Source organism: Suricata suricatta, chromosome 4 (assembly GCF_006229205.1).
Source record: "Suricata suricatta isolate VVHF042 chromosome 4, meerkat_22Aug2017_6uvM2_HiC, whole genome shotgun sequence".
Lineage (NCBI taxonomy): Eukaryota > Metazoa > Chordata > Mammalia > Carnivora > Herpestidae > Suricata > Suricata suricatta.
Window position 1 is genome coordinate 107,988,594 of NC_043703.1, and position 12,718 is coordinate 108,001,311.

Here is a 12,718-nt window from a genome sequence, read left to right on the forward strand (position 1 = left end):
AGATACCATATGTTTGCATTCATAGGTCTAATAGGAGAGACCTGGCAGGGGACCAGGGGAGAGGAAGGGGGAAAGAGATGGGGGAAGAGTGAGGGACACAGATCAAGGGAGACTACTGAATACTGAAAATGAACCATGGACTGAAAGGGGAGGGGGAGAGAGCAAGGGGGTGATGGTCATGGTGGGGAGCACCTGTGGGGAGAAGCAATGGGTGTTATATGGAAACCAATTTGACAATAAACTATTATTAAAAAAATAAATAAGGGGCGCCTGGGTGGCTCAGTCGGTTGAGCCTCCGGCTTCGGCTCAGGTCAGATCTCACATTCGTGGGTTCGAGCCCCGCGTCAGGCTCTGTGCTAACAGCTAGCTCAGAGCCTGGAGCCTGCTTCCAGTTCTGTGTCTCCTTCTCTCTCTGCCCCTCCCCTTCTCATGCTCTGTCTCTCTCTGTATTAAAAATAAATAAAACATTAAAAAAATTTTTAATAAAATAAAATAAAAATAAATAAATAAAAATAAATAAAAATAAAAAGGTAGCATTGCAAAAAAATTTTTTTAATCTTTTTAAAAATCGCTATAGGATATCAGAGACAAATGGCAGAATGTGAGCATGAGCATATACTATATAATAGTACACATACAATATAGTATACATACATGTGAAATAAAAAATATATATTGATCTCTGCCCCTAATTCCCAACAGAGAGCTCCTAAAACCCTTATGAGAATCTTGTCCTAATATTCAGCTTATGACCCCAGTTGCCAGCAAAGAGCTCCTAAAACTCTTATAATTTTCTAAGGAATAACAATACTAGGAACATGTTTAGTTTGAATATTTGGGTCTTTTTTCTCTTTGAGGTAAAACTGACATGTAATATTACTTTAGTTGCAGATATACAACAGAATGATTTGATATTTATATACACTGTGAAATGATCACAGTAAGTCTAGTTTTCCCCAACACCATATTAAATTACATAATACACAATACAATATTACTATCATCACTATGCTACACATTACACTGCCATGACTAATTTATGACTGGAAGTTTGTAACTCTTGACCACCTCCTCCTATTTCACCAAGCTCCCAACCCTCCTCCCTCTGGCAATCACCAATCTGTTCTCTGCAATGAATTTGGTTTTGTTTTGTTCGTTTTCCTTTGTAGATTACATATTTAAGTAAAATCATATGGCATTTGTCCTTTTCTGACTTATTTCACTTAGTATAATATCCTCAAGTCAAGCCATGTTGTAAAAATGGTAAGATTCTATTCTTTTTTATGGCTGAAAAGCATTCCATCATATACATACAGAGTACTTCTTTACACATTCATCCATCACTGAACATTTCAGTTGTTTCCATATCTTGACTATGTGAATAACGCCATAATGAATACAAGAGTGCATATATCTTTTCAAATTAGTGCTTTTGTTTCCTTCATATAAATACCTAGAAAGGAAATTGATGAATCATTAGGATAGTTCCATTTTTAGTTGTTTGAGGAACCTTCATACTGTTGTATATAGTGGCTGAACCAATTTACATCCCTACTAACAGTAAATGAGGGTTCTCTTTTCTCTACATCCTTGCCAACACCTGTTATTTCTTGTCTTTTTAATAACAGTCATTCTGAAAGGTCTGGAGTGATATCTCCTTGTAGTTTTGATATCATCATTCCCCTGATGCTTAGTGATGCTGAGCACCTTTTCAAGTGCCTGCTGGCCATCTGTATGTCTTCTTTGGAAAAAAATGTCTATTCATTTCCTCTACTCATTTTGTAATCAGATTGTCTTGTTTTGCTGTTAATGATTGTAGGAGTTCTTTATGTTGGACAGTAACCCATAGTTAAATATATGACTTGCAAATATGTTTTCCCATTCATTAGATTGCCTTGTGGTTTTATTGTTTCCTTCACTAAGCAGAACCCTTTTAGTTTGATAGAGTCTCATTTGTTTATTTTTGCTTTTACTGCCATTCTATTTGGAGTCAGACATGCCCCCTACCCCCAAAAAAATACATTGCCAAGGGTGAGGCCAAGGAGCTGACTACCTATGTTTTCTCCTAGTTTTTGGTTTTTCTGGTATTACATCCAAGTCTTTAATCCATTTTTTAATGTCTTTAATCAATTTTGACTTAATTCTTGTGTATGGTAAGATGGAGATCCAATTTCATTCTTTTGCATATGGTTGTCCAGTTTTTCCAGAACCATTTAAGAGAGTGTCCTACCTCATTGTATATTCTTGACTCCTTTGTCATAAATTGGTCATATATACATGGGTTTATTTTGGAGCTCTCTATTATGTTCCACTCACCTATAGGTCTATTTTTATGCCAATACCATACCAACTTTAATTTGATACTATTGTAATACAGTGTATACTACAGTCTGAAATCAGTAAGTGTGACCCCTCAGCTTTGTTCTTCCTCAAGATTGCTTTGGCTACTCAGAATTTGTTATGGCTCCATATAAATTTTAAGATTGTTTTTTCTACTTCTGTGAAAAATGCCATTGGAATTTTCTAGGGATTATACTGAAACTATAGTTTGTTTGGGGTGATAAGAACATTTTAACAATACTAACTCTTCCAATCCATTCGCATGGAATATCTTTCCATTTGTATTATCTTCAATTTCTCTCATCCATGTCTTATAGTTTTCAGCATACTGGCCTTTGACCTCCTAGGTTGAATTTATTCTTAGTATTTTATTCTTTGTGATATAATCATAAATCAGATTATTTTCATAATTCTTTTTTCTGATAGCTCATTGTTAGTGTATAAAAATGTAATACGATCTTGTATATTGATTTTGTATCCTACTGAATTCATTAGTACTTGCAGTGTTTTGGAGGAGTCTTTAGAGTTTTCTATATATAAATCCATGACTTCTGTAAACAGTGAGTTTTACTTCTTCCTTTGCAATCTGGACGCCTTCTCTATTTCTTTTTCTTGCCTAACTTCTCTGGCTAGGACTTCCAATACTATGCTGAATAAATGTGGTGAGAGTGGACATCCTTGTCTTTTTCCTGATCTTAAAACAAAAGCTTGCAGCTGTTTACCACTAAGTATGATGTTAGCTGTGGGTCTGTTATTTATTATATTGAGGTACATTCCATCTATACCTGCTCTGATGAGAATTTTTTATCATAAACGGGTCTTGAATTTTGTCAAGTGCTTTTTCCTGCAACTACTGAGATGATCATTTGGTTTTTATCTCCCATTTTGTTAATGTGGTATATCATGCTCAGTGATTTGCAGATGTTGTCCCATACTTGCATGTCTAGAATAAATCCCACTTTATCATAGTGTATGATCTATTTAATGTATCGCTGAATTCAGTTACTATTTTGTTGAGGATTTTCAATTTTTTTTAATGTTTTATTTATTTTGATACAGAGAGAGACAGAGCATGAGAGGGGGAGGGGCAGAGAGAGAAGGAGACACAGAACCGGAAGCAGGCTCTAGGTTCTGAGCTAGCTGTCAGCACAGAGCCTGATGTGGGGCTCGAACCCAGGAACGTGAGATCTGACCTGAGCCGAAGTCGGAGGCTTAACCGACTGAGCCACCCAGGCGCCCCTTTGTTGAGGATTTTAAAGCTATGCTCTTCAGGGATATTGGCCTAAAATTTTCTCATGGTGTCCCTGTCTGGTTTTAGTATCAGGGAAGTGGTCGGATAAAATGAATTTAGAAGCATTCCCCCCTCTTCAATTTTCTGGAACAGTTTGAGAAGGATAGGTGTTCAATCTTCATTAAATGTCTGGCAGAGTTCAGCAGTGAAACCATGTAGCCCTCAGCTTTGTTATGTTTGAAGGTCCAGACTACTGATTCAATCTTGCTCCTAACGTCTCTTCAGATTTTCTATTTCTTCATGATTCAGTCTTAGAAGATTTTATGTTTCTAGGCATTTATCCATTTTTTTCTAGGTGAATATTTGGTCTTTGACCCTGGTTACTGATATAGGACTCCAAAATCCCTTGGAATTTTCCAAACAGAAGTGTATTTTGTTCTAATGAGGTGGGCTCCTGGAATATGGCTGGTCACAAGAATACCAAACCATGTAAAAGCTTGGAATTTTCATTTAGCCCCCCAATTCATTAGACGGGAAAGAGGCCAGAAATGGAGGTAATAAATGATCATATCTACATGATGAAACCTCCAAAAAATCCTAATACTATGGGGATAGCAGAGCTTTCAGGTTGGAGAACACATCCATGTACCAAGAGGGTGGTGCATATCAACTCCATACAGATAGAGGCTCCTGCACTCAGGACCCTCCTAGTCCTTGCCCTATGTATAATTATCATTTATCATATCACTTATTATATAAAACATGAGTACAGATAAATACGTGTTTCCTTGAGTTCTGTGAGCTCCTTTGGCAAAAAAAAAAAAAAAATCAAATCTGCCTCTGATTTGCAGCTAAATTAGACAGAAGTTATAGGTAACCTGGAGATGTACAACATCCTACTGGCAATGAAGTGAGGGACAATCTCTAAAGACTAAGGCCTTAACCTAAGGAATCTGAGGCTAACTCTAGGAAGACAGTGTCAGAACTGGGTGAAATTGTAGGACATCCAGCCGGTGTTGTAGAATTGTTTGGTGTGGGGAAAATACCCACACATTTGATAACCAGAAGTGTCAGAAGTGAAGTGTTCTGTATGAATAGTAAAGGAGAAGCCCAGGAGGAAGACTGATTTTTTTCCTACATGAAAGTATACAACCATGTTTTCTGAATCTCATAATTCTATGGTGGATATAGGAAAGAATATGCCTGTTCTTAGATAATATTCACTGAAGGGGGACCTGGATGGCTCAGTCAGTTGAGCATATAACTCTTGATTTCAGCCCATGTCACGAACCCAGGATCATAGGATCGGGCCCCATGTTAGGCTCCACACCAAGCATGGATTCTGCTTGGGATTCTCTCTTTCCCTCCCTTTTCCTGTCCCCTACCTGTACATGCTTGCTCTCTCTCTTTCTCTCTCAAAAATAAGCAGAGAAGGAGAAGGATGAAGGAAGGAAGGAAGGAAGGAAGGAAGGAAGGAAAGAAGGAAGGAAGAAGAAAGAAAGAAAATATTCACTTAAGAATATAGGAGTATAAAAGAGCATGATGTCTACAACTTAGTATCAAATGGATCTGAAAAAAATAACATTTGGAGGGAAAGTAAGGAAGGAGAGGAAGAACAGTGTAATAAAGCAAATGTGATGGGATGTTAATTGGCATATCTAGATGAAAGGTCTGAGAAGTTCTTGTATTATTCTTACAAATCTTCAATAAATTCAAATTATTTCAAGATAAAAAGACTTTTAAAAATAGCTGAGCTTCTGAGAAAAGGAGTTCTCATTTACCAAAAAGAATGTACAGAGAAGGAAACAATCAAAACTAAAGAAGACAACCTATTGAATGGGAGAAAATATTTGCAAACTACATATCCAATAAAAGGCTGGTATCCAAAACATAGAATGAACCAATACAACTAATACCCAAAAAACAAATAATCCAATTAAAAAATGGGCAGAAGACATGAACAGATATTTCTCCAAAGAAGACACACATATGGACCAACAGGCACATGAAAAGATACTCCACACCACTTTTCATCAGGGAAATGAAAATCAAAACTACCATATTACTTCATACCTGTCAGAATGGCTAAAATCAACAACACAAGTAACAACAGGTGTTAAAGAGGATTTGGAGAAATAGGAACCCTTGTGTACAGTTGATGGGAGTGCAAACTGGTGCAGCCACTGTGAAAAATAGTATGGAAGTTCCTCAGAAAGTTAAAAACGGAACTACCCTATGATCCAGCAATATCCCTACTGGGTATTTACCCAAAGAATAAAAAAACACATATTCAAAAGGATACATGCACCCCTATGTTTGTCACATTATTTACAATATGTATCTATGTATGTATATACATATACACATGCACACACACATATGTAAAATGGAATACTAGTCAAATATAAAATAAAAGAAATGCAACCACATGAATAGAGCTAGAAAGTACAATCCTAAATGAAGTAAATTCAGAGGAAGACAAATACCATATGTTCTCACTTATATATGGAATTTAAGATAAAAAAACAACTAAAGAAAAAGAGAGAGACAAACCAAGAAACTATAAAAAATAGACTAATGATTGCCAGGGCTGAGCAGGTGGGTGGAGGAATGGGTAAAATAGGAGGTGGGAATGAAAAAGCACACTTATCACTAAAGGGGCAACCAGGCAAAGATGGCCTTAATCCTTAGGAATAAACATAACCCAGTTTCTTAGGGGTCAGAATTATAACTAATGAGACTCCACCTTATGTGAAGAACTCACCAGGGAAAAGGTGACTTTTCTGAAGATATCCACCCAATTGGTTTGGAAAAGACAGACAGAACAGAAAGAGAAGGGAAAGGAAGGGGAAAGAGGGAAGGAAAGGAGAAAGGGAAGGGGTAGGGGAAGGGAAAAAATAAACCAAGTGCCCCATCCCCTCCCATTTCTCTGGAAGATGATGGGGGGTAGTAAAACAGGAGAAATAAGAGAAACAAAAACATAAAAACAATATATAAAATGAAAAATAAAAGTATACATGGGCTGGATCAGAAATGAAAAAACCTAAAACAAGCAAAAACGACCTTTTCATAAGAACAGTATTACATAATACAGTACCTATATAACACGGAAAGCCACTTTGCACTACAAATCCCTTTTCCACAAAAAAAGTAAAAGAAGCAGAACAAACATAAAAATCAATTAAGGTCCAAAGAAATGTTCCATTACCCTTGGTTGGGTCTGTTCTTATCTAAACAATGATTCATGTGGGTGCTGTCAGGCTGGCTAATAAAGGAAATTTTTTATTCTCACTTGAGTCGGTTTGGAGAATGATTTCTCCATTTTAGGTTACAAGGAAAGGTTACACAAGAGGAGTAAAACATTTGTCCACTTAGAAAACAATCCAAGCCATCCCAGTGCCTAAGACTGCTAAGGTCTCCTGTTGGCATGAGAGCTTCCAAGGAGCTTTCCTGGCTCCACCATGGACCAGCTGTTGGGTTGTAGGTGAGGCCAAAACTCCCAGGAAAAGCACTAGCCATTTCCAAATGCTCCCATCAGGAACAAGGCAGACATGAGGAAAACCAGCCCAGCTTAGCCCATAAGAAGAGGGGGGAAAAAAAAAAAGTAGGTGAACTTGCAAGCAAAAAAAGTTCTTTTTACCAAAGGCCTATGAAGCTGTGTTATGAGAGAGAAGGTATGATACAGAATGGAGAAAATCAGGAAGAGCTCAGGAGACAACCTGGGTTGAGGAGACAATACTGAATGGGGAGGACAAGATGGTTAAAACTCTCTGGAGAGGAAACAGCCACACAGAGAACTCCAGAGACCTTCAGATAGTTCCCCTTGAGAACTCAGGTAAGTACAGACAGTATATGCATATGAGGAAATTTCACAAGACCAAAAAAAGACAGACCAGAGATGATTAAAGACAATACTGCTTGGCATTCATATGAGGCTAGGAATAGTACCTGCTCCTACTAGCCTAATAAAAAACTTTATGATTTACAGTAATTGCATAGAGTATCCAGAAAGGTCTTACCCAAGGAAAGAAAATTGATTAGCCCTAGGTTGAACACAACTCAGTCTTATCTAATAAATCTTAAAAGTAAGGCTTGAAGGATTGAACTGTTTCTCAATATTTAACTGCATTCCAGAATAAAGTTCAAAATTATGTATAAAAAATAAAAATATCCAACACCCAAAAATATAATATTCATAGCATCTGGCATTCAAAACAAAGTTATCAGGCATCCAAAGAAACATAAAAATATGATTCAAAACAATAAGAAAAATCTATCAAAAGCAACTCAATTCTAACAATTATAATGAAGAAACTAGAATAATTAAAATGTATTTTAGATCTTCTAAAAATGTATTTCATATGTTCTAAAACCATGAAAGATATTAAAAAAGACCCAAATAGGGGTGCCTGGGTGGCTCAATGGGTTAAGCATCTGACTTTGGCTTAGGTCATGATCATGCAGTTGGTGGGTTCGAGCCCCGTGTCAGGCTCTGTGCTGACAGCCTCAGAGCCTGGAACCTGCTTCAGACTCTGTGTCTCCCTCTCTTTCTGTTTCTCCCTCTCCCTCTATCTCTATCTTCTCTCTCTCTCTCTCTCTCTCTCTCTCTTTTTTCAAACTAAACATTAAAAAAATTTTTTAATCAAGCTTCTAAAGGTGAAAATTATGGGATACTCTGGTGACTCAATTGATTAGACATCCCTCTCTTGATTTCAGTTCAGATCATGATCTCACAGTTGTGAGATCGCCACACACATACTGGAGCCCAATTGGGAATCTCTCCCCCATGTGGCACCTGGGTGGCTCAGTTGGTTAAGCTTCCAACTCTTGATTTTGGCTCAGATCAGCATCTCACTGTCAGTTGGAGCCCCACATCAGGCTCCATGCTGAAAGCACAGAACCTGCTTGGGATTCTCTCTCTCTCCCTCTCCCTCTGCCCCTCCCCACTTATGCTCTCTCACACACACTCTCTCTCCCCCAAAATAGATAAACATTTTTTTAAAAATAGAGGATTTTCTCTCCCTCTGCCCCTCCCCTGCTTATGCTCACTCTCTAAAACTTCTTTAAAAAATGAAAACTACAATGTGTGAGGTGAAAAGTACAACAGATGGAATTAACAGATTATATGTGGCAAAAGAAAAAAAAAGTTATCTTGAAGACATAGCAATAAAAACTACAAAATGAACCCTAGAAAGAAAACTTAAAAACTGAACAGAACAGCAGTGAGCAGTGGGACTAGTTCAATCAGCCTATTATACATATAAGTTGTATCCTCAAAACAGTGGCACAATGGACGATAGACAGAAAAAATATCTGAAGGAATAATAACCAAATTTTCCCAAATTTGTTGAAAACTGTAAACTCATCAATCCAAGAATCTCAAATAACCCAAGCACAAGAAACATGAAAAAACTAAACCAGGGCATATCATTCTAATATCATTCAAAACCAGTGATAAAAAAAAAAAAACATACACACACAAAAAGAAAGATAAGGATGACAGCAGATAACATCAGACACAAGGCAAATGAGGGGCACCCAGGTGGCTCAGTCAGAGTCTGACTTCAGCTCAGGTCATGATCTCACAGATCGTGGGTTCCAGCCCCACATCAGGTTCTGCGCTGAAAGCTTAGAGCCTGGAGCCTGTTTCAGATTCTGTGTCTCCCCCTATCTCTGCCCCTCCCCCACTCATGCTCTCTCTCTGTCTCAAAAATAAACAAACTATAAAAAAATAAAAATAAATAAAAAAAGAAACAAGGCAAATGAAAAAGATAGTGGACCACCATCTCAAGTACTAAAAGAAAAAATTGTCAACCTAGAATTTTACACACAGTGAAAATATCTTTCAAATAAAAGACTTTTTCCAGACATAAAACTAAGGCCATCCAGCCTCTGCCATAAAAAATATTTTAAAAAGAAAATCCCTAAGCAGAAAAAAAATTACACCATACAAGAAATACGGATCTATATAATGAAAGTCCTAAAAACAACTACATGAGTAAATATTAGGTATTTTTTCTCATTAGTTAAATCTCCTTAAAAGGTAATTGACCATTTAAACAAAAATAACAATGTAGTATGTGGTTCAAACTTAAGCAGAAATAAAATATATAACAACTATAGTAGAAAAGGAAGGAAGGGAGAAATGCAAATAACATATTGAATGTTCTTATAAGTGAAGTGCTATAATACTCGAAGACACACATCAGAAAAGGATGTATGTTACTGACCCCAAAGCAGTCATGAAAATAGGAAAACTATTATGACTAATAAGCCAACAAAAGAGATATGGATAAAATCAAAAATAAGGAAGAAAAGGAGGAATGAAAGATCAAAAAACATATGGAATAGAAAACAACAAGATGATAAATTTAAGTCTAACCTTGGCAGGGAGCACCTGGGTGGCTCAGTTGGTTAAGCGCCCAACTTCAGCTCAAGTCATGATCTCATGGTTCATGAGTTTGGGCCCTGCACAGGGCTCTGTGCTAACAGCTCTAAGCCTGGAGCCTGCTTCATATTCTGTGTCTTCCTCTCTCTCTGCCCCTCCCCCACATATGTTGTCTGTCTGTATCTCTGTATCTCTCTCTCTCTCTCTCTCTCAAAAATGAACATTAAAAAAATTAGAAAGAATAAATCTAACCTTGAAAACCTACATGGGATTTACAAAAATGTAGGTTTTTCTATTAGGATAGAAAATTAATGAAGGACTTAAATATTTTTCAAAGATGCTATTCCATGATAAAAGAAAAAGCTCTAAGCACTATGTATTTTTTATAAAATATCATACAAACAAGAGTGATCAGATGTATATTTAAATATGTAACAAATATATATTAAAAACATACAAATGAATAAATTAAATTTCCATGTACCCACACATCTTAAGAAGATTACCAACATATAAAGCCCTTATTACATCCTCTTGTACTCTCTACCAAAGAACTCACTTCTGAATTAATCATTCTTCTGCTATTCTATATGGCTTTACTAGATGTATATGAAACACTAAAAAGATTTTTACACATTTTTAAATTTTATAAAAATAGGATCATACTGTATATATTACGTGATTTGCTTTTTCACTCAACATTGCATTTTTGGTATCCATCCATATTGGTGTATGTAGTTATGGTCCATTCATTTTCAGTATATTCATTCATTCTCCTATTGATGGACAAAATGGGTGTTTAGAGTTTTGATCTCAGAAACCGTTTATGAACATTCTTATACATCTCCTGATTGAAAGGGGTATCTTCAGGAGTTGCCACATGTTTCCAGACTTTATGGCCATTCTTGTGTTATGATCCCCATTTCATTGATAAACTGAGTCTTACAGAGACCAAGAAACTTATTCAAGATCACAAAGCTAGCCAGATATGTTAAAACAAATAAATCGTCCTCCATTTACTTACAAGAAAAAAAAATCTCAAGATTAGGTAGCTCATAGTCCTGGAAACAACTATTTATCAAAAAGAATCCTCATAGATAATATTTTATCTTCTTTTACATGGAGTTAAAAGAGGAGGGTCTAGCAACTGATTCCAGTCAATTCTACCTCTTGACCTCTCATAGCAACTTGGTTATACGATAATCACATGACTATAACTTTCATCCTGTTAAGATACCCTGTACTTCACCATTTCTGAAAATCTAGTCAAATATTTTATAGTTAAATATGCTGGGATGTATGTAAATTATATGCATATAAAATATTTTTTAAAAATAGTAATAAAGTATTTCCAATTGACTCTACAATTTTAAATTAAAGTACAAGAACTTTTTTTCTTCCACAACTAAGTTTTATTTTGGAATTATTATGTTTAAGACCCACTGAAGTGAATGTAATGATCATTTTTAAAACACTCTGTATTCACTTTAGAAGCTGTTTGAGAGTATTTGCAAAAACTATTTTACAAGTCACCTAATCCAAATAATTTCCAAGATACTTAATATTATTCTTGCATTTAAAAAAGAATGCAAAATTTTAATACCTGGGTCAACTCGTAACTATTTAGATCAGAATAATCCTTCAATTTAGAAGTACTTACGTGGAGAGGAATCTGGGAAAATGGTGGAGTAGGAAACACCAGGGAACTATCTCCCTACTTAGGCAACAATTACACTGGCAGAATCTGTCTCGTGTAACTATTTCGGATGTCGGAGTCAGATGGAAGCTTGCAAATTTCAGAAGACCTGAATGGGCAGTTTTGTTAACTTCAGTCCACTTCAACCTTCTGCACAGTAGGACCTTCCCAGCCCTCTAGTCCTAGCCAGGTGGCAGTCAGCTGTGCTGTGCTCCTGGAGCAGCTTGTACACAGCTTGCTAGAGATGAGTGGAGTTAAAAAAAACTCTGCCCTCCAAATATTGATAACTGATCACTGCTTCTGCTCACAGAGGTACAAAGAAGCAGACACCCATTCTTGTTGCACCTCCTTTCATTGTTGCAAGCCCCTTCCCCTACTGCTGAAGTGATTTCCAAAGGATTTAAAAGGCCAATGCCTATTTTTCCCCTTCTTCATTACTACATATACAAGGAAAATTAGAAAGTGACCATGAATGCCCAGAGAAAAGGCTCAGAAAAGACCTGAGCAGACATTAAGTCTATACCTCAGTCTGATCCTCAGTACAGAAACAGCCTACATTTTAACAACAGCAAACCTGGGAAAAGGAGAGAATTCAATTTCCAGATATACAATATTATTAGTTGCAAATGCCTACTGTTAAACAAGAAATCACAAGCCATAGAAAGAAATAAGCAAGTATAGCCCATTCAATGGAAAAAACTAAGAGAACCTGTCTCTGAAAGACCTACTGGCAGATATACTAAACATAAGACTTCAAAACAACTGTCTTAAATATGCCCAAAGAACCAAAGAAAAATGTAGAGAGAGTAAAAAAAAAAAACAGTGAACAAAATGGAAATACCAAAAATAACTTAGACTTGAAAAGTACAATAACTGCAATGAAAAATTCACTAGATAGAGTCAAAGACCAACCCAAACATAAAGAAGAAAAAAATCAGTGAACTTGAAAATAGAACAATATAAATTATTGAGGCTCAGAAACAAAGAGAAAAAAAAATTGAAGAAAAGTGAACACAGCCTAAGGAATCTGTGGGATACCATCAATCAATCCAACATATGCATC

The 12,718-nt window shown here is 36.4% G+C and overlaps 1 protein-coding gene across 1 annotated transcript in view; it reads right to left on the bottom strand.

Annotated features, from left to right (window-relative positions):
* WDPCP (WD repeat containing planar cell polarity effector) overlaps positions 1-10,662 on the bottom strand; it is a 370,463-nt gene extending 359,801 nt beyond the window's left edge. The window contains exon 1 of the mRNA XM_029937462.1: positions 10,638-10,662. Coding sequence (XP_029793322.1) covers positions 10,638-10,661 — 24 coding nt within the window. The 5' untranslated portion in view covers position 10,662. The remainder of the gene's footprint in view (positions 1-10,637) is intronic.
* Positions 10,663-12,718: the final 2,056 nt, after the last annotated feature.